Raw genomic sequence first — 22,609 nt, 5'->3', positions numbered from 1 at the left:
GCACTAATGAACTCTGGAAAATGGTCCAATTGTTATTAGTAATTAATCGTTCAAAGAAAAGCGTAGCATTTTACGTCCATAATCCATACTGTAACCTTATGTAGGTATAATGTGTGTATCAGGCATGTGCTGTATTCAGCATTTTACTCAAGCCCTTGTTATATTCTGGCAACACAAGATACATAACACAATTTTAGATTGTGGGGAATCAGACATGAAGTCACGTACTGTATTGCACTATGCACTGAGTTGAATTGGGACCGGAACCGCTAGACATTTTGGGCCCCATGACAGAATATAATATTGGACCCCCCAAACCTAGACCTTATGATGATGATGATAATAATAAAAATAAAAATAATAATAATACTTAGTATTATTATTATTATTATTATTATTATTATTGTAATTTATGGGGGCCCCTGTAAGTGCAGGGCCCTTGGAATCAAACTCAACCCCCCCCCCATCTATGGTTCACCTGACTGGGACATAACAGTTCTCTCAAAAGGCTGCTCAGACAACATTTCTATGTTTGTTAAAGAATAGCTGTTTCATGGGCCCTATGAGGGAAACCCAAGGACCCACAAAGTTTTGTCCTCAGTAGCCTTAGGCCTACCTCTGTTGTGTTTGGCTTTAAGTGAGTTCATGTTGGGTTGCTTGAGGGACACCAGTGGCCAAACTGGCTCTCGTCCTCTTTGGCAGTGTATAGATTAAAGTTAATATGAACCAGTCACTTGTATGAATGGATTGAATGAGGAGGACTATGCCTACTGCGAATAGCCGTCCTGGTAGTAATATGACACAACCGTGCTACTGTCTCTGACACACACTGATAGGGGGGCGTGATTTGACAGGAAATGGGCTTAAAGCTGGTTGGGTTTGACACCAACTTCTGTCTGACTGATGTGAAGAAGGCAGCTAGCTAACGATAGCTAGCTAGCAAGATAACATCGTCGTAGGCTTTGCCCGGGCCACCGTTTGCAAAAATGGAGAAAGCTCACATTTTGAAATACACTGATGATGAATCTTCACTTGGACAAACATCTCAACGCCGTCGTAGATCGGAACATTGAATCGAACCTGGAGCTGTCAAGTAACGTCACTGCGTTATTGGACTACAGATAGCTACTGTTAGCTAGCTGGCTCGTCGTCCAAGTAAGTAGCTAGCTAGCGTTATTAAGTTCTAACTTTAGTTAACAGTTTAACGCGGATAAAAAAAAAAACACATTTCAACACATAACGTCGGTCGTCTTGCTCACGTTAGTTAACTTAGCTAGCTAGCTCTCAATCACATCTTGACTGCTATCCAATGTTTGCTAGCTAAATAATGTGGTTTTGTCGGGCTCGCTTGACTTGTTGATCATATATCTCTGGTTGCCTGCTAGCTACCTAGCCTAAAAGTGCTAGCTGCAGGCATGGACTAGCACTCGCTAAACGTAGATAACTGTTGGACCAGCTAATTGCAATGCTACAACTATTTGCTGTCCACCAACCACAGTGGGTTGCACTGTAATGCAAGGATATCTGACAGCAATATTGTATAGTTCGTTACGTCAGCTAGCACTAGCTAGTTCAGCCTAAATGTATGGCTAACAGTTAACAGTTAGTTGGATATGCTAACGTAATTCTCAGACTGGGTAGCTAAATGCAATGCAACATGTTCATAATAACTAGCTACTAATTTAATAACAGCTACTTCAATGCACGTCTAGCTAACATAAGTTACGTTATTCCTCAAATGTCAACAGGTCGTAGTTGGCAAGCAAGCTAACGTTGGCTAGTTAGCTAACGTTACTTTGCTAGCTAGAACTCCTAGCTAGCTGGCCAACTGCGACGTATTGCTACTAGCTAGCTTTACTGTGTCTCCGAAGCTAAATTGTTCGGTATTAAGAGATATAGATAGACAACGTTAAGGTTATTGTTCCCAATTCTGACTGCGGGGCTTATCTTTTGTTGACATCTGGCTAACTACCCCTGCTAACTTAGATGGCCAACAATCCCAAGCCTTCAGAATAGATACGCCCTGCTGACCAGAGGGTGCAGAGCAGAGGGTAAAGGCTATATCGGTAGACTGGTTAGGTTAGGCCAACCTTCCAAGGAGAGAGTGCATGCCTCGCCAGGCCTGAAATATTGTGACACATGATAAAGTCGTTGTTAGGACTTTACAACCATTGTTTATTTTGTAGGATTGTCCAATCATGAGCTGCTCATCCTTGGACCCACAGGCAGTGTCAGGAGGGGTGTGCGCGTGCTTCTACTCTCCTGCCTGCAGTATTGCTTGTCCCATTAAGTGGATTTTCAAAGTTCAATAGACCCCTCCATGATCATAGTCAGCGGAAGCTGGAGATCCTTGGCTTGAATTGCCCTTTTGTTCAGAGTTGACCATTTTGTTGTTAATGTTACTCTTCAGTTTGGCTATATGTGCAAGTCTTTCTTGCCTCAAATTCAACTAATGTAAATGTAGGAATTTAATTGCAGATGGTTGAAGCTTGCTCAGGCAATGGTCTTCTCTTTGATTAAGCTTTCTGATCACATCGTCATATTTTCAAGAACGCGGGGGGTGTCATTTTTTACAAAATGCTTTAACTCGCATTGTTGTATCTTTTTGCATCTACAGGTGGTCATTTGTGGATGGCGTGCATCCCTGCAATGGACTTGGAGACCCCCACATTACCCCCAGTGCACCAGAACGGGAACGCCCAACAGGGGCCTCGGGTGTCCAAGCCGGCTGAACCCGTGCTAAGGGTCCATCTTTACCTTAACAGTCAGGAAGGAGCCGACTGTGCCCCCCTCAGCTACCCACCCGGGGACTACGTAGCTGAGCAGCTGTGCACTGAGGCTGCCAAGGAGTGCAGTGAGTACCAGAGCCCAATAGAACAGCTGGTGGCATGAGGCAGCTTATCCATCTCCACTCTTGCCTCACACAAAAAGCATTTAAGTAGTCAGCTATCTTTCTTGGTGGAACATTTACAAAAAAGATCCTGTTTTAGGTCTTTGAGGCTAGGGGGAAACTTGGTCTGGGTTGATTGCAAAATCAAACTGTGTTGAGCGCACAAACTTCATTCCAGTCAGACTACCTGTATTTACCATTGCCAAGGATAAGCATAAATATGGTCGCTTTAGTCTAGAGAGTTTCTCTCAATGGTCAACATTTCTGTAAGGCAATAAGCGGAGTGGAGATGCCAACCTGCATGGTTTTATAATCAACTTCAGGATCTATTTATAAACAAAACATGACATTTTAGCCGAACCTTTTAATCACCTTCTACTGTAGGTACAGTATTAACAATTACGTTATACAGTACATGTATCCAAATAATGACTGATTGAAGAATCAGTTCATGAATGATTGACAATGATGCCAATATTGCATACTAATAGCATACTAATATTAGCTATTTGTTTGCTAATATTAGTATGCTATTATTGGCATCATTGTCAATGGCCTAGTGTGCATGGTGAGTATGCCTTGATGATCAAAATATAGGTGTTATTTAAATAAATAAAAAACACACGGTAAGCTGTGCTATTAGAACATTGGCCTATATTGGAGGTGAGCAAGCCCATTTAGTTGGTATGAAGTCCACACACACTGAGATGGGTCCAAGCACTTTTAGAACAAAATTAAATTATTATTAAACTGCTTTTTTTTTTGTTCTACAACTGATTTGTGGCACATCATCTTATGGAAAGACTCACAACAAGATGAATGTTCTGAAACTAGCATCTCATCATCACTGCCGTTGTATGTGAACCCAGCTTAACAGAAAAGTGTCTTGCGCCTTCTGTAATTTCCACCCTGAATCATTCGGCGTCATGTGTAGTTGGCCGCTAAAGCGTTCTCTCTCTCCTTTTTCCTGTCGCAGGTGTGACACCCCTGTACTTCAGTCTGTTTGGCCTGTTCAGAGAGAGAGACCGCGTCTGGTTCTCACCCAATCATGTCTTTCAGTTGGACGAATCGACTAAAGAGGATGTGACATTCAGAATTAGGTATTATCTTCCGCAACATTTCCCTGTTTTTATTTACAGTTACTGTATCTATCTCTTCACACTCTCATGTTCTCTTCCTCTTTCCCTCATGTCTTAACTCCTCTCTATCACAGATACTATTTCCCAGGATGGTATAGCAGTGGGGCTTTGAGGGCATACCGGTATGGCGTCAACAAGGGCTCTGAGAGTCCTGTCCTTGATGATTTTGTCATGGCATACCTCTTTGCTCAGGTGAGAGTCAACACCTGGATACACATATCCATCCAAGATACTCTTGCACATACTATATGATGCAGCTAAAAAACTATAGCATAATGATATAAGTTTTCCATTCCTTTTTTTTTTTTTTTTTTTTTTTTTTTTTAAATAGAAGTACTATGGATAAGAAATTACCGGTATTAACAGTGTTGGCGATCACTCTGCCACACCTTGTGTCTGACACCAGAGCATAGGGACACACAGCTACAATGACAGTAACTTAAAGTATTTGGACAATTATATACTTTTTCAATTAACAAAAAATATGTTACGTACCTTTGGTGTTGGCTATATATCCTGGAAGGACTCTGTGGTATTAGTTTCAGATTGACATGCAAGTCACACACAAGGACTGCAAGAGCATTGTCCTACTGAAATTCGTCACCTTCTTAAAATAATGGCCTAAGTCATATTTTCAAGTTTTTCAGAAAACACAAAAAAACAAAATGGCCTCAAGGGGGCCATGGGTCAACATATAGGCATAGGTTGACGTAGGCCATTATACCACCGGGGTAGGAACAGTGTGATCTTTTCAATTGAGGATGTAGTCAATTTTACCAGAGGTGGCCAGCATCATGAAGAAATGACTCGGGCAAAAAAAAAAAAATCTCAAAAAATGTTTAAGGCTTTTATTTTAAGAAGGTGACAAATTGATATTGGGCCCCTATTAGGAACGTGTAATGATAAACAATGGAACACCATGGTTTTTCACCACGCACATGACAGAGATCAGGGGTGTATGACACATGTTTGGCCATCAATACTTTTGTTTGGGATGTTTACAGTTGAATGACGTAGGCTGGGCCCCAACCCACCACTCGTAGCGGATCAAGCCCCGTTTTGATCATGAAAATAGGGAAGCATTACAAGTGCTAATTCAATATCAGTTGAAGTTCAAGGTCAAGATCAGTACAAGTGCTTATGAAATATGTTCTTTTCATTTATCAAAACGAAAACATATAAATAAGATGCAATAAGTTAAGTCTAAGGCAGTGTATTCTTGATTGAGTTCAAACTAGACTGAAGACTCCCATTCCCATTACAGGAGTTGAATTCAGGGTACTTTGAAGCAGTAATATGACGGCTGCACTCTGAATGAACTTAAGGATTATACGGGTTTATGCCCTGGAAGCTTTGGGGCAGCCCAGCAGAGAACATTGAGTGCAGGACAGTGTTATTGTAGGTTTTAGCAGCTTATTACAAGCCATTAGCGACTAGCGCTACCTACCCTCCTGCTCTGCCTATTCCGTACATTTAAGACTGCATGCTATTAAAGACAACTTGTTTTCTCTTCCATCCAATCTGACTCAAATGTTCACACATATTAACATGTAGGATATATTATTTGATTTTTAAAATAGCGTACGATGTGATCCATTTGTGACCTTGACGTATCTTGACCTTGAACGCTCCATCATGCGTTTTGTTTTGTCATTTTGAAATATCCCAGTAACTGTTGTTCATACGCTAACCTGGTCATGATCCATTTGTTTCTGTGTGTGTGCAGTGGAGGAGTGACTTTGTGAACGGCTGGGTGAAGATCTCCAACTCTCACGAGACTCAGGAGGAGTGTCTGGGCCTGGCCGTGCTGGACATGATGAGGATGGCCAAGGAGAGACAGATGTCTCCACTGGATATCTACAACGCTACAAGGTACACAGACAACATATGCTACTGCTGTGCTTGCCCTATGAAAGATATTTTCATAGTCACCTCACATGTAGGGCTGGAACGAGTAATTTGAGTATTCCACTATTCGTTCGGTACGTTGGTATTCGGAGCTCAATTCCATATTTGGAGCTTCGTTTTTTTTTTTTGTCCTGATACACCAAGCTGATACCAGCGTCGTCATAACATTACACTAATGAAAGTGCAACTGAACACAAGCGGATTTCATGGTTGTGTTTTCTACTCCCTACAAAAATGAGATCAAAGGCTTAAGCAGTGTGAGAATAGAGTATACCAAGTATGGCAATAATAACGTCATGTAAAGTTTTAGTATGTAAATACACACCAGACAGAATATCAGGCAGCCATCTAACTGATCTAGCAATGATCTCTCTTGTGTGTCTCTCCCGTCTCAGCTACAAGTCCTTCCTCCCCAAGGACATGAGGGCTCACATCCAGGACTGCAACTTTCTGACCCGCAAGCGGATCCGCTACCGCTTCAAGAGGTTCATCCAGCAGTTCAGCCAGTGCCGAGCGACGGCACGCGACCTCAAACTCAAGTACCTTATCAGCATGGAGTCCCTGGAGACGGCGTTCTACACAGAGCACTTCCATGTCCAGGAGCCCTCGACGGGGCAGGTCACCATCATCGTGACGGCCAACCACGGCATCCAGTGGTGCCGAGACAGACACAAAGACTCTGAGCAGGTACTGTGTTCTGTTCCGCTATGTGTGCTGCGTTTCTTGGCTATGGTACAGAGGTGGTTTAAACGGCCCCTGGGGTCAGGTGCAGGTCAGGTGACCTGGATAGGTTGTGTTACATGCCTTAAATGGAGGATTTAAATAAAAATGTATATGTTTGTTAGATCTGATAAGCATGCCTCAAAAGTGTTTTTTAGAAAGTCTGTATCGAGAGAGATGCAACTGTCTTATGATTTAGCTTGTGTAGTTTGAGCATGTGTCAGTCAATTGGAATTGTTTTTTGATTTTGTAAATGGGTATAATCCAGTGATTTATTAAGGCAAATTGCGTGTGTCACATGGGGCGAATATCTGAGCAGTTAGATCTTTGGTGGCTTATTGCAAATCCTTCTTAATCTATGTAGGTAGATAATTAGTTCCAAGCTTTCTTTGATCCCCTGTGAGGGTCATGCAGACTGACTAGTTGGTGTATTAGCTGGAACTCTCACAGTCTCTGTTAAAGTGCACAATGCTTTCTATAGCCAAGAGTGAATCCGGCCTCCTTTTATGAAAACAAAAGCCTATATCTAAGAGTAATTGGATGAAAAAGTGTCAAAAAGAGTTGTTAAAGCGATGCTGGTTTCATATTATTGAGCTGATAATTATCGGCTAAAATTGCATATAGCCGATAAATACATATTAATATACATTTCCTGTTATCTGGCCAATAATTATCGGTGCCGATGATATCGTGCATCCCTACTTTCACTGTGCCATTATTTGTTTGTGTGTGTGTGTATATATATATATATATATATATGAGGTATATTTAACTCTTATCAGGAGAGTTAATCTGATCTGGATGTACTGGAGCTTTTGGAGGCTCTTGCCAGGGATCCTGGTGAACAGTGCATTGCAGTAGTCCAGCCTTGAGGAGACAGGCATGGACAAGCTTCTCGGCATCAGACAGGGTTAGGGTGGGATGGAATTTGGCAATGTTTTTAAGGTAGTAGAATGATGTCTTACAGAGATCTTTTGTCTTACTCCACTCTGATGTCTTACTCTTTTGTCTTTCTTACTGTGTCTTATGTTGTTTGCAGGACTTGCAGACCTACTGTGATTTCCCAGACGTTACTGACATCAGCATCAAACAGGCCAATAAGGAAGGCTCCATGGAGAGTCGAGTTGTCACCATCAACAAACAAGATGGCAAGACTATGGTAGGACTTAATGTAACAAAAAGTACAAACGTGTCGACAGCATAGCTAAGCTGACGTACAGTATCAATGCTTGGGAATTAAACTGTAAGCCTAGTTTGTGAATTGGATCATTCTTTTGACATTTGTATTCTTATTCCTTTCAGGAAGTGGAGTTTCCTAGTCTGGCTGAGAGCCTGTCCTTCGTGTCTCTGATCGATGGCTACTTCCGTCTGACGACAGATGCACACCACTATCTGTGTAGAGAAGTGGCGCCCCCTAGGCTGGTGGAGGCCATCAGCTGCCACTGTCACGGTCCCATCTCGTAAGTGACTTCTGGAATGCTAACTGTATACTGCATGAGGATCATTGGATTTTTAATCTGAAATGTTTATGTAGGTGAGGTTGTAAATGTAGGACTTTCCACATGGTTCATTCTGATGTCTTTACATCCTTAGAAGTGAGTTTGCCATCAATAGACTGCGGAAATTTGGAAATAAGCGTGGCCTGTACATACTACGATGTAGCCCCAAGGCGTTCGACAAGTATTTTCTGACCTTCGCTGTTGGGGTATGTATATCATTTTACTACTGTAGCTAAAAAAAGTTTACCAGTACTGAAATAATGCTGTCACTTACTGATTTGGTTAGATATCAGGTTGAACTCCCCTTTCTCTGCCTCGGTCTCTTAGGTGTACGATGCCATCGAGTACAAGCACTGCCAGGTCACCAAGTCTGCCAGTGGGGAGTTCAACCTGAGTGGCACCAAGAGGAACTTCAGCAGCCTGCAGGAACTGCTCAGCTGCTACCAGAAGGAGACAGTGCGCTCAGATGGGATCAAGTTCCAGTTCAGCAAGTGTTGCCCACCCAAATCCAAAGGTCTGTTATTGGTGTACGCATTTTCTAAATATCGGTTGTTTCCGTTGATATTTCATATTGGGAAAGGTTCCCAGACACAGACTAGACCTCGGCCTTCAAACTAAAGCTGTTTCAGTGGATGGATAATCACTGCTTTTCATGGGATGTTTTAACCTGGGGAGGTCCTGTAATCGGGGAGGTCCTGATTTGTTCTCAGTTTGTGGATAATTCCAGCGGAGAATTGGTATGGGATGAGAATCCCTGCTCTGTGTCCCAGATGTGAATACAAAGGTTGGGAATTGTACTCTCCCGCAAAGTTTCCACTACAGCCTCCATGGTTTTAGAAGGAGAAATCATGTTAGTATTATCAGGGGACTTTGGAGTTAGCCGAAAAACTTCAGGATGGAATCATTACTCTCCTGACATGTAAAAATGACCATTATACGAATGTACTGATTTGTGCTCGTACACACGTACAGTAATTACATAACCCATCATCCCCAGTAAAAACAAATCCAATGTGAATAGGATTTAACAAACCAATATATGGGTTCCCCTATATCTTCTTGTTCTTCCATAGACAAGTCCAGCTTGCTGGTGAGCAGGAGTAACAAGGGCTCCGAAGTGCTTCGCTCCCCGTCACTGCAGAGGCACAACATCAGCCAAATGGTGTTCCACAAAATAAAGAAAGAGGACCTTGAATTTGTAAGCATTTGGAGTCTAAAATACAACCATATATCTGCCTTTGCTTCAACAATGCAGTGTGTTATATCTGACTTTATTACATTTTAACCAGCAATTTGTAACATAAACCTTCCTCCGTGTGTCTTTCAGAATGAGAGTCTAGGTCAAGGGACATTTACAAAGATCTTCAAAGGGGTCCGTAAGGAGCTTGGAGACTATGGGGAGATGCACCAAACTGAGGTCATCATGAAAGTCCTGGACCAGACGCAAAGAAACTTCTCTGAGGTCAGTGAAGACTGGGGAAGACTAGGTTCTCCTTATACACATTATTACACAACCAAGACCTAGCTGCAAGTAAGCTGTCGACCACACTATCTTTTCTGTTGGTGTAGTTGTCGAAGCTATTATAAGGAACTACAATCTGCAACAGATATTTATGGCCGATTATATTAATGGACTATAATGTATTGTCTTTCCTTTCCCTGCAGTCTTTCTTTGAAGCAGCCAGCATGATGAGCCAGCTGTCCCACAAACACCTGGTGCTCAACTATGGCATGTGTGTGTGCGGGGAGGAGAGTGAGTGGTCTGCACACACACGCATACACACACGCACATGCATACACACACACACACAAACACTAAGGGCTGGGCCCCCTTAGTCCCTGTGTTTTATAAGCTTATGTTATTATGGAGCGATGTACTCATGTCACTGCATGATACCTCCTCCTGATACTCTTATGGGCTTTGATGATCTCTATTCACCTCAGGCCATGGTGGGATTATAACACACAGAGCTGCTCTCTCCAAACCCCTCTTACCTGAGCTTCACAGTCTGCCGCCCTGCTCTCAGTCTGAACAACTGAGAATCAAGCACAGTCGCTGTAGGATTTTCATTCCCCAATGGCATGGTATATCTAGTAGAGGGCATGTTTGATATTTGTGACACAGTGTGGTGTTTTGGTCCTTATGTCAGCAGTCCACAAAATGTGCTTTTTACTGTTTTCCTTTTTTTCATATTACGAAAATTGAAGTATTGAAGAGCCTACCCAATAACAAATAGCTTTAGGATCACTAAACAGTCATATTATAACAAAGTAGGCAAGCTATTGTTCCCACTCATTACCTGACTGTGAGAAGTGTGAACAGCTCTGAGTCTTTGAGGCACTTTTTCTCTGCTTAGTGATTTCAGGTGTACCGACATTCACAGAAGCATATCTTCTTCAAATATTTGCAAATTTCAATGCATGGTACATCATCTGAAAGCTCACAAATTCGACTTTCATAATCGGTAACATAAATATCAGAAAAATGCCCTTGCCCTATACTGGACTTTGTTAAAACTTTATTAACCCCCCCCCCCCCCCCCCCCACCCCTGGAGCAAACAATATCATAGATCAGTATTAATAATGCCACCAGTCCTGGTAGAGAAATAAGCCCGACTCTTAAAAGCATTATGTAGTGGCACTGTAGATGAATGTATTGTGCTCTAATCCTTTTTTGAATGTATTAAACTGCTCTAGATATCATGGTGCAGGAGTTTGTGAAGTTTGGCTCCTTGGATACATACCTGAAGAAGAACAAAACCTCAGTCAACATCCTGTGGAAACTTGAAGTGGCTAAGCAGCTTGCCTGGGCAATGCACTTCCTGGTAAGACTCAGTACCTCAATACAGCAATGATGTTATGACAACAAACATTTTCCCCCCACATCTTCATAAAGATAAGAGAAACTATAGACCCTTTCCGTCACCAGAGCAACGATTTCTTGGTAAATGGTAAATGGACTGCACTTACTGTACATAGAGCTTTTATCCAAGCGCTTTACAATGGCCTCTCATTCACACATTCACACACCAATGGCGGCAGCTGCCATGCAAGGTGCTAGCCTACTCATTGGGAGCAATTTGGGGGTTGTTGTCTTGCCCAAGGACACTTCGACATAGACAGTTGGGATTCGAACCCCCGACCCTGTGGTCATTGGACGACCCACTCTACTTCCTGAACCACAGCCGCCCAAGTTAACTACTGTAAACTGTAGTATTATTGTTTTGAATATTTGAATTGAAACATTCCATGATTCACAAGCACATTGCTATCTTAGGGGGAATTGATTAAAGTAGTTTGGGGGATTCCGTTCATGTCCCTCCTGTCTCCCTCACAGGAAGAGAAGAACATAACCCATGGAAACGTCTGTGCTAAGAATGTTCTGCTGATCCGAGAGGAGGACCGGAAAACTGGGAATCTCCCATTCATCAAACTCAGTGACCCAGGCATCAGCATCACTGTCCTACCCAAAGAGAGTGAGTGCCTGCCTACCTACATCATGGACACAGACATGGTCATCCATGATCGGATGGGATAAGTAGATGAGGATGATACTGAAGGACTGCTAGACGACGGATAGTATAGTAAATTGCCATGATGGGTACCTTAAATGTCTGAGTACCTAGGACTGGAATGGGGAACTTATTAGCATCGGTTCGTCCATACACCTGGTCTTCCATACACCGGGATAACTGGAAACGAACACCGAAACGAAGATGGGATGCCCATCTGTGGACGACCCCATGCACACGCTCGGGCTTAGCACTGATAAGATACTATAAGGACAAGCAATTACGAGAATTCCAAAGTACCTGTACCCGTACTTGTACCCGTACACATGGCAAAATAAACGTTCTATTCCTCATCCTCTTCCTTAAGCTAGCGTAGAGAGGGGCTGTGTTTCTGCTAGTCTGCCTGAAGAAGGCGATGGTAATCATGACATGACAAATAAAACAACTTGAACCTTGAAATTCTTATTACACCATGCGGCCACATATTGCTTATTGCACAAGTTAATCGTTCAAACATGCTCTAATATATACTGTCGTTGTCCAGTATTGATTGAGAGGATCCCCTGGGTGCCTCCCGAGTTCATCGAAGACCCCAGCAACCTGAGCCTGGCTGGAGACAAGTGGAGCTTCGGCGCCACGCTGTGGGAGATCTGCAGCGGGGGAGAGAAGCCTCTGGGGACACTGGACAACTCAAAGGTGAGAGGTGGACACGTCTGTACATGACGCTGACCGGCTCTAGCAGTCGCACACACTTCCACCGCACGCTGGGAGCCACCTGCCAGTAGCGTGTGCCCATTTCACTAACCCCCCCCCCCATTTCCCTGGTGCAGAAGAGACTGTTTTACGAAGATCGCCACCAGCTGCCTGCTCCTAAGTGGACTGAGCTTGCTAACCTGATCACCAGCTGCATGGACTACGAGCCCACCTTCAGACCCACTCTCCGAGCCATCATCCGCGACCTTCACAGCTTATTCACGCCTGGTCAGTGCATTCCGGCCGCGTCACCCACCCTCCCGTTTGGTGTTTTGTTCTGGCTGGGGGGGGGGGGGGGGGGGGTCAGGAGGTTACAGGAGGGAGTGTACCAGTGGAGGAGGTCAGGGAGACGGGGGAGCAGGTTATGGAGGGCTTTGAAGGTGGAGAGCATACATATTTGTTGTTCGATTGGAAGCCAGCAGAGACAGGGGTGATGTGATCTCTGGTGTGAGTGAGAAACGCCAATACTGGAGGGAACCTCCATATGTCCTTGTCTCTAACAGTTGATTTAAAATGATGAGGTATGTTTGGAGAGTCAAGTGAAATGCATATTTTAACAGTGGAAAAAGCTCAACTCAAAGCTACTCTGCGTCCAGTCCCCTCATAGTGTTCAGAAATCGCTTAAATATGTTGTCCTTCACTCACAGCTGTTGTCGGGACCTGTTGCTGTGCATCTCTTGTCCACAGACTATGAGCTGATAGTGGAGACTGACATCCTGCCCAACAGAACAGGGGCCTCAGCATGTGTCACCGGAGCCTTTGAGAACCAGGAGCCGTCCCAGTTTGAGGAGAGACATCTCATCTTCCTCCAGCAGCTTGGCAAGGTAATGGACCACTCTGAACTATGTAGGACCAAGAGAACCACAGATGAACCATTCATGGTCTTTAAACAATTACATTCTCAGCTGTGTCCATACGTATCGCATTATCTAGGCATGTGTTCATCTCAATGTAGTTACCTCCACCCTAGCGACAGCGCAGGGTGAGAGGTAATGTTTTCGGTGGCGTGGGTGGGTGGGTTGGTTGGTTGGTTCTTTAGCAGGATTACGCAAAAACTACCAGACCGATTTTCTTGAAACTTGCTGGAGGGGTGAAGCATGGCCCAACTTAGAACCCATACAATTTTGGAGTGGATCCAAATCACTCGGTGGATCCACAAATTAAAGCACCATTTAGAGCGAAGCCAGCTCCCCATGTGGGGGAGCTAGAGACACAGTGTTTGGACTGGGGTTTGGGGGGGGAGAGCCCGGAGTGCACCGACCCGCCCCTCGCCGGCTTTTCCATCCCTCTGGATTCAAGAATCCTTTTGTCACATGTAATGTACGGTATACAGCCACAATGAAATGTTGCTGCCTGCTCTAAGATTACTCTACAGATTAACTCCAATACTCAATTTCCAAAGTACAAATTAACAATATATAAAAATTACAATTTTACAAATTAACACAAATTACACAAGTACCCTTTCTATAAAGTATAAAATTAAGCTAGGATGGGATAGATGGATGGATTATGTACATGCTATATATGGATAAGAATACATAAATAAATAACCTGGGGGGCATGGGTGAGTTATGTACATGCTATAGTAAATAAATAGTGGTTATGGTAGTAGTGGGTATGTTATATCCTGATCCTCTGGGCATAGTGGTACTATACGTTAGTCATTCAGCAGCCGTATGGCTTTGCGGAAAGAAGCTCTTCCTTTCCTGAGTCTTTCCGTGGTAGCTGTGTGCGGTATCTGTTCCCTGACCGTAGCAGAGAGAACAGTCCGTTGCCTGGGTGGCTGGGGTCTCTCAGCATCCTGTTGACCTTTGTCTTGCACCTTCTGGAGGATGCAAGACCAAGATCTGCCCCATAACGTTTGTCTCTTCCATCAGGGCAACTTTGGCAGTGTGGAGATGTGCCGCTACGACCCACTGCAGGACAACACAGGGGAGGTGGTGGCCGTGAAGAAACTGCAGCACAGCTCAGCTGAACACATGAGGGACTTTGAGAGGGAGATCGAGATCCTCAAGTCTCTCCAGCACGAGAACATCGTGAAGTACAAAGGAGTGTGCTATAGCGCCGGTACAGTATAAAAAGAATTGGTCAGCAAGCCTGTAAGGGGAAACGTTTTACCATGATTACTGTTGTATATGGTTAACTCATTAATCGTGTCAACAGGAAAGTGAATGGGATTTTTCCAACTCCTCTTGTTTGGTTCCACTGTTTCTGCAGGCCGGAGGAATCTGAGACTCATCATGGAATACCTGCCCTTTGGCAGCCTCCGAGACTATCTCATCAAGAACAAGACGCGGATTGACCACAATAAACTGGTGCATTATACCTCACAGATCTGCAAGGTAACGGCACATATCACGTCTTTGTGTGTGATCAAATCTACTGCTCAGTTTGCTGCTCAGAGCAATACCTAATTGCAGGTGACGGTAAATCAGACTTATTATATGCAAATGAAAAATATGTGAATAATATCTGTATCAGATTTGTCTGGTTAGTCCACATCAACTTCATTTATATATCAATTTATTTATAAAATGAAATTGGCCAAAAGCGGACACACTGTCCAATCCATGTGTGTGGGTCTGTGCAGGGTATGGAGTATCTGGCAAACAAGAGATACATCCACAGAGATCTGGCAACCCGTAACATCCTGGTGGAGAGTGAGCTGAGGGTGAAGATTGGGGACTTTGGCCTCACCAAGGTCCTGCCTCAGGACAAGGAGTACTACATGGTTAAGGAGCCTGGAGAGAGCCCAATATTCTGGTTTGACATATAATTCATATTATCGATTTATTTTGGCCTGTCTACAGATGGGCTACTGTTGTGCAGCCCTAAGAGTTTAGCCTTCTACTGTCAGTTGTGAGAACAGCAGATGGGAGGAATTTGATTGGGTGGTTTCGTTGTAAAGGTACGCCCCGGAGTCTCTGACAGAGAGCAGGTTCTCTGTGGCGTCAGATGTCTGGAGCTTTGGTGTGGTCCTCTATGAACTCTTCACCCACAGCGACAAGAACCTCAGCCCTCCTGCAGTGAGTCTCTGTCTCTTGTCTCTCTGTCTCTCTCTCTCTCTCTCTCTCGCCCTCCCGCAGTGAGCTCTTTCTCTCTCTCTTACTCACTCACATTTACTCTCTCTCTCTCTCTCTCAAACACTCCCCCTCTGTTGTTGAAGCTGGTTGTTTGCTCGGTACAGTCCCCATAGGACTTTATTTCAAATTTTCCAGAAAACATTCATGCTCTGAATACAGTCCCCTAAAACAGCAGAATCACCCCAAAGGTCTCCCTCCCTTCAGACATCTTTAATCTTTGCTTCCCTTCACATCGTAAGCCAAACCCGCAGTGATACTGCACGCTCACACACTGCACATGGTCTACTCTCCCCCGCAAAGATGCCTGATGCTGTGTGTCATTCACCATTGAGCCGCACCCGACGCCCTACCCTTTCTCCACATCTGCAGATGTTCATGAGCATGATGGGAAACGACAAGCAGGGACAGCTGATAGTCTACCATCTCATAGAGCTCCTCAGGTCTGGCAGCAGGCTGCCTCAACCTCTTGGGTGTCCACTGGAGGTAAGGGCTGGGCTATTCCATCTATTCTGCACTGCCTTTTTCATTCCTTATGCTGTATTAATTTCTCTTGTTGGTAGTGGATTAGTGTGGACAGGTTAACCATTCTAAACCAAACTGTTTTGGTCTTTCTTGCTCTCAGATGCATGAGATCATGCAGGAATGCTGGGACAACGACCCATGCTTGAGGCCCTCGTTCAAAGAGTTGGCTCTGCGCGTCGACCTGTATCAGGACGGAAAAGAGACGTAGACAAAAACCCTAAGTGCCCCCAATGCTTTTATAAACAGACTGTTTTCTTCTGCATTCACTTGGCTGCCATATGGACTCTCCTGCAGTGTGCCATCGTGTTACAAGATATGGGCTTAGAACAGGATCTTCTGCCTGAACGCTACACTAGACTTGCGTCAAGCAAGGTTAAGTTGTTGTTTTTTTTCTCAAGTGTTTGTGTGTGTGTACGCGATGTGCATTTGTGTTGTCCCTTTGACTGGGCTAGCAGGGCTAGCTTTCCCCTCTTTCCCCCTACGTGAATGAAAGAACAATGGACTAATCAAGCAGTGTTGGCTCTTGTTTCATGTGCTTTTTTTAAACTGTAAATACATGTATTTGTGTACATATGTCAAGAAGATTTTATAATTTTATAAAATGAAAAACATCTATATTTTAACTGTTGTCAAGCAGTCAGTGTAAATGAAGTATATACAGAGATGATTTAAGAATCCAGTATTGTTTTTTGTTTTTTTGCATAGTGAAGCAGGTGGTGTGAGAATTAAAAAGGTCTGTCAATACTAGTATTACAATGTGATGGAGTGTGTTTCTTCAGATAATATAACTATAACTAAGTGCTGTGCACTGTAGGCTACTGAAGGCAGCAGTCTGCGTAATGACATGTGAACAATTGCTGTGTTGAAGGCAAACTCTGTTCCATTCTAAAATTACCAATCCAACCTGTTCCAAATAGCACCGCATTATGTCACTTCTAACCAGGCCAGGTCCAGCCTGGCTTATGTACGTGGCTGGCTTGTTTCTGTTCAGGACTGGTAGGACGGAAGCTAGTCATGCCACTGAAATAGCTGTGAATTGAAATGACATGAAATAATGTCTGATAAACTAAGATGGGTCTTGTCGCCTGGACACATCAGTTCCAATGCTTCCAATGCTAATCCAGCACAATAAGAGAGGGATAGCCAGTTAGCTCATGAACTCACAACAACTAGCAGCAGCATCCATAACATTAATGGTAGCGGTCAGTGGCTAAAGCAGTTACACTGATGATTCCTGTAATGTTATCTATTTTGCTGCAATCGGTTCAACTTCTGTTTCTGGACAAAGGTAAAGGATACATCCAGATAACACAAGGTTAGCGGACCTACAACGGGTCCCCAATGGATGAGTTGGCGGATCTCCGGCGGAATATAATACAAGGCTAGCGGACCTACAGCGGGTCCCAGATGTACGAGCTGGCGGACCTCCGGCTGAATCCGCTGGCAGGTTCCTGGCCATTTGCACATCGAATGGCAAGCAGACCTCTGGCAGATTATTAGCGTCAGGGACAGCGGTCCGCTAGTAATCCGAAATGCTCCCGCTATTACTCCACCACCATTCCACCGGTAGTTTGTCTATATCCTAGGCCCATTGGCCCTAGGCTTATGTATTTCTATTGCTAAATTAACTTACTCTGAACATTTTTTGGTAACCCTTCCTTTCATAGTCCCCCAATTACTAGTAAATACATGCAAAGTATAGCCTAATATATAATGGGTAATTACTGAGACACCTATACTGTAGGTATAATTTCAAAACAGGAGTATTTCAAATGTTCAATTACTGCACATAAATTCAATAACTGACAGCACCACCAGGTAACCACATTTTTACATAACTTTTATAACATCCTGTGACAAACGCATGACAAATCACAATGCTCATATTTATTAAAATGCTTTGAATTATATTAATTATAACTGGATCAACTCAGGAATCTGGGAGTGGGACCGAGAACAGGAGGAGAAAACAAAAGTTGCATACACAGAGAAACATAACAGTAAGCACAAGTCTAGTATATCAATGGGACTTGTAATTAGTCACTTAATTGGTCACCCAGTTTCTGCAATCAGTTTGACACAGTTAATTCATCTGCAAAACAGACTGTACGTTTCCTTAAAAATAAAAGGGCAAAGGAGGGAGGGAGTAAACATAGGAATAATCTCACAGGCTAGCAGAGGGTGTGGGTATTGTTCGCCAAAATCTTCCCCACCAGGGTCTTAAACCCCTGATCTTCCGCATAGGAATCAGATGCTTTATCCACTACACTAGGCTACCGAAGAACTTGAAAGTATTTGATGTCATAAGCTGAATCCCAATCTGAGTGCGCAAACCGCACTTGCGGCCCCTCGCACTTGTGGCCTGAGGCCTGAGCACTTAATTGACGTCAGCTGGAAGGGCCAGAGGGTGCAGGGCCGTGAATTAAATGGGACAGCACTCCCAGTTTCGCTCAATGCCCCTCCCACTTCGTTTTCATTGGCTGCCGCGTTCCTCCGACGCAGAGGCTGCTCTGACGCTCCCTTCAGCTCTGCAAATTGACCGATTGACATCTGTTTTAATTTAATAATAATTAAAAAATTAGGTTGGGTGGGATATGTTTGCAGCATGTGGATTTCAAGATAAATGTTGTGTTATCTGCAAATGTCATAATTTATGTGTGATGCACTCGGATCATGACTCGGATGCACTCAAGCACTGTGTCACATGAGAAGCGGTGGGCTGTGGGTATTTTCTACTCCTAAGTCCGTGAAATTGCGGACTTTCGGTAAGTGCGGTTAAAGTGCGCAAAATGGCGGCGTGGCGCACTTGTGGACCTAGCAACTCCGTTTTGGAACTACCCTGAGCCCTTGTGGACTTAGCGGGAACGCGCATGTAAGGCCACAAGGCCGCGAGTGCTCTGCACTTTCGCCTAAGTGCGCGATTTGGGATTCAGCTATAGTGTATTTATTTTGGTGTGCTGGGACCTCCACTTCTCGGGACCACTGCCTCTTGTGGCAGGGCCGGACTGGCCATGTGGCGTACCGGGCAAATGCCCGGTGGGCCGGACCTACTTGTGGGCCGATCTAAAAAAAAAAAAAAAGAGCTAACGAACGGCCCATAGAGCAGGGACAGCGGCCCATTGGTCCATCCTCTATAGTGACACTGGGCTGGCCCAATCATATGTAGGCCCCACCCCTCCCTCTGTTAGTTTCAGGTGTCAAGAAATCGCGCAGCACCCCCCCCCCCCCCCCCCAGTCCCAGTCCAGCCCTGTCTTGTGGTGGCAACATAGAAATGAAGGTCAACAACGGGAGGGAGGGAGTGATAAGCCGACAAATGCTATATATGGTGCGCTGGTTTACAGCCACGCACAAAAACACTTTCTTACATGTTCTTTTCAGATTCAGATTGATTCAGGGCTTTTGTCAGCATGCGTGTTCGTGAGGTTTTATTACCTCCATGCCCTGTCAGAACTGGAACCCCCCAGAACAGAGGAGGACATGAGGATATTGTTGGCTACACGTATGGAACACATACGTGTTAATACGTAACACATAGAATATAGCAAATCAACTCTTCTTCTTCGTTTGGGTTAGTTGTTAGTGTCTTCTCCCCCCAGGCTCGGGGCCGAGGGGCTATCCTTTTACCACCCCGAGCCACCCGGGCTATACCGGGCAAACCGCCATGAGCCATATGTCACCATTTCGTCATCCAAAACCATCAACTCAACTCAAAATAGACTACAGACTCTCTCCCTGGCACGATCAACGGAGGTGAGCTAATACCACCATAATCAGATGATACAATGAACCGCAAGAAGAGCGTGACGAAGTGAGCCCAGTGGTGAGTGATTACCGCCACGACCTTTTCTGACTAGCTGTGTTTTAACAGTCTACCCACAACACGATCCGTTGGGGCGATAGAAAAGTCATTTTCATCTCATGACGATTCTGTTGATAGATTCTTGTAATCATTACGGGACACAAATTAATTACTTAAAATGTTACTAGGCATTGGCAAGTGGACTCAGGACAGCTCCTTTTTTTGACGGACGAGCTGCTGTCATAGGAGCTGAACGGTAAAATCAATTTGAATAAAGCCTTTTTTCTTTATCCATTTAATACCAGGCCCCTGCTTGCAAGCATTTACATTTTACAAGTAAGAACTTACTACATCCAAGTCATTATCAAGCCTTCTATAGGCACAAGTGATCAGCAGCCACAGTGCTAGATCATACACAGACAGTAACTAGACTACATGGCACAGCAGAACTCTATGATTTTGCTACTGTCAGGCTGGAGAGGTGTGATGCAGAGCTCCAGTATGAAGACCAGACAGCCGGGTCCCCCTGACGGGGGCTATGGATGGGTGGTGGTCACCTCTGCCTTCCTCGCCATGGGCCTCACGGCTGCCGTATTAAAGAACTTTGGCCTCTTCTTCTTGGAGATCCAGAGTCACTTTGGAGTTCTCACCAGCACCACCTCTTGGATCATGTCCACCACTATAGTCATGTTTCACCTAGGAGGTTAGGATGGTGCACCTCATACAGTAGGCTATCAATAGAGTCCAGGCACATACTAATGTGGATCTGTATTTTGGCATGTATCTTAGCTACCCTCTTCTCTAACTGTTTTATGGTGTTGTTCCCCAGGCCCCGTGGCCAGTGCCCTGAGCATGCAGTTCAGCCACAGGGTGGTGATGATGGTGGGGGGGCTCCTCTCTGCCTCGGGGATGGTCTTGGCCTCTCTGTACCTCAGCCTGCCATGGATGTACCTCAGTGTGGGCATTTTGCCAGGTAGGAGCCACTTGGAAGGGGCTAGCAACGTTACGAAACATGTTTGATGTGGTTCTTGACCCAGGTCATCCGCCATTGGCATGTGAATGTGTGGTGAATGAGAGGCCGTTGTGAAGTGCTTTGTCTGTTAAGGTACTGTAGAAAGGCGCAATATAAGTGCAGTCCATTTACCATCTTTGCACCATCCACCGAGTCATTGGCCAATGAACCGGATTCTGATTATTATCAGTAATCACATTAAATAACCAGTGCTACCACAAATAGTTGCAATAAATAGCTGACCAGTAGTATCCTCATTGCCATTGTCATTGTAGTGTTACCATAATTTCTGACTGAATCCTAGTACATGGCTTTCTGACCTCAGCTATTAGGTCACACTGAAATGCTGAGTGTTGCTTGACTGAGATAATGCACTGCTTTATCTATCTATCTATCTATCTATCTATCTATCTATCTATCTATCTAATCTATCTAATCTAAAATAATCTAATCTATCTAAGATAATCTTATCTATCTATCTATATAAATAAATATATATATATATATATATCATGTGACCAGTACTTGGATACATTAAATGTTATAACTATGCACAGGACACTCTCTTCTTCCCAGGTCTGGGCATGTCCTTCTCCTGGATACCTGTCAACATCATGATAAGCCACTACTTCCTGCGGTGGCGTCCCATCGCCTACGCCGTCGCAAGCTCAGGGGAGTGCGTCTTCGCCATGATGTTCAGCCCCCTCTTCCAGTGGCTGATTGAGACCTACACCTGGCAGGGTGCTCTGCTCATCATTGGAGGCCTTCAGCTCAATCTCTGTGCCTGTGGGGCTCTCATGAGACCCCTAGAATCCCCAAACTCCCAACTTCCCACACCGAACAACAAAGACAATCGAGAAAGCCAAAGTATCAATGTCGTCTCACCAAAGAAGAAGCTCAGTTTCCAATGGACTCTGCTCAGGAAACCTGAACTCGTACTCTACATCCTGTTTGCCATATTTTCCGCTGTTGGGTTTTTCGTCCCCCTGCTCTTCCTGGTGCCCTTTGCCCACAGGTTAGGCATGGAGCAGTACTGGGCCGCCTCCGTCCTCTCCGTCATGGCATTGGCCGACCTGTGTGGCCGTCTGGCCTGTGGTTGGCTGGCCAACATGAGGCTGGTGAGGAACCTGCAACTGGTGACCATGATGGCGACCATGCAAGGAGTGGTGCTGCTGCTGCTGCCGCCCACTGGTCAGAACTACTGGGCCCTGCTGGTCTTTTCCTCACTCTACGGTTTTCTATTCGGCGGCGTCGTGGCCATCCACGTGACGGCCATCGTGGACATCGTGGGGCTGGCGGACTTCGACAGCGGCCTGGGGCTCTTCATGCTCTTCAGGAGCACCGGGGGCTTCATCGGCCCACCGGCCGCAGGTGAGACCGGGTCAACTCACCGTCTACCATCGCATCTACAACTGTCTTTTGTTTTGTAAGGAAGTAGCACACATTCTTGTTGATCCTTGTTTAAAATCGCAGTGAGAGGCTGTTTATTCAGGGCAGCCGTTTTAAGCGTGATCTCGTGTTTCTCTTGGCACAGGTTTGCTAGTTGACTGGACTGATGACTTTGGTGTGGGCTTCTACCTCTCTGGCCTCTGCCTCATCGTGTCTGGTGTTTTTGTTGCACTGGTTGACCGTCTCGTGGTGAGGAGAGATGCTGCTGGCAGTGACAGCCCAGACCCCGTCTCAGACCCAGAATTAAGTACTTAAGTGAACGATACTGACAATAGTACTACACACTGTAATGTTAAGTACACCACTGTACCAACAACT

General features: G+C 44.7%; 2 protein-coding genes across 2 annotated transcripts; both read left to right on the top strand.

Annotated features, from left to right (window-relative positions):
- The first annotated feature begins 913 nt into the window (after window positions 1-913).
- Window positions 914-16,698, top strand: jak2b (Janus kinase 2b). Its single transcript, XM_084457654.1, has 24 exons — window positions 914-1,155; window positions 2,618-2,854; window positions 3,867-3,990; window positions 4,104-4,221; window positions 5,756-5,901; window positions 6,333-6,624; window positions 7,697-7,816; window positions 7,960-8,117; window positions 8,251-8,362; window positions 8,484-8,670; window positions 9,230-9,354; window positions 9,484-9,618; window positions 9,822-9,909; window positions 10,855-10,982; window positions 11,495-11,633; window positions 12,214-12,365; window positions 12,500-12,650; window positions 13,110-13,246; window positions 14,303-14,492; window positions 14,643-14,767; window positions 15,016-15,188; window positions 15,334-15,451; window positions 15,878-15,991; window positions 16,131-16,698. Exons 2-24 carry the CDS (start codon window positions 2,632-2,634, stop codon window positions 16,236-16,238), a joined length of 3,363 nt encoding a protein of 1,120 aa, XP_084313780.1. The 5' UTR covers window positions 914-1,155; window positions 2,618-2,631; the 3' UTR covers window positions 16,239-16,698.
- A 3,618-nt stretch (window positions 16,699-20,316) lies between these two features.
- Window positions 20,317-22,546, top strand: LOC311324869 (monocarboxylate transporter 13; the record flags this gene model as incomplete). The annotated part of the gene is made up of 4 exons (XM_084457466.1): window positions 20,317-20,533; window positions 20,660-20,803; window positions 21,419-22,213; window positions 22,377-22,546. 4 exons carry the CDS (start codon window positions 20,317-20,319, stop codon window positions 22,544-22,546), a joined length of 1,326 nt encoding a protein of 441 aa, XP_084313592.1.
- Between the last annotated feature and the right edge of the window lie 63 nt (window positions 22,547-22,609).

Source organism: Borostomias antarcticus (genome assembly GCF_949987555.1).
Source record: "Borostomias antarcticus genome assembly, chromosome: 23".
NCBI lineage: Eukaryota > Metazoa > Chordata > Actinopteri > Stomiiformes > Stomiidae > Borostomias > Borostomias antarcticus.
Note: the sequence above shows the minus strand (reverse complement) of the source record. Positions and strands in the feature narration are given on the sequence as shown.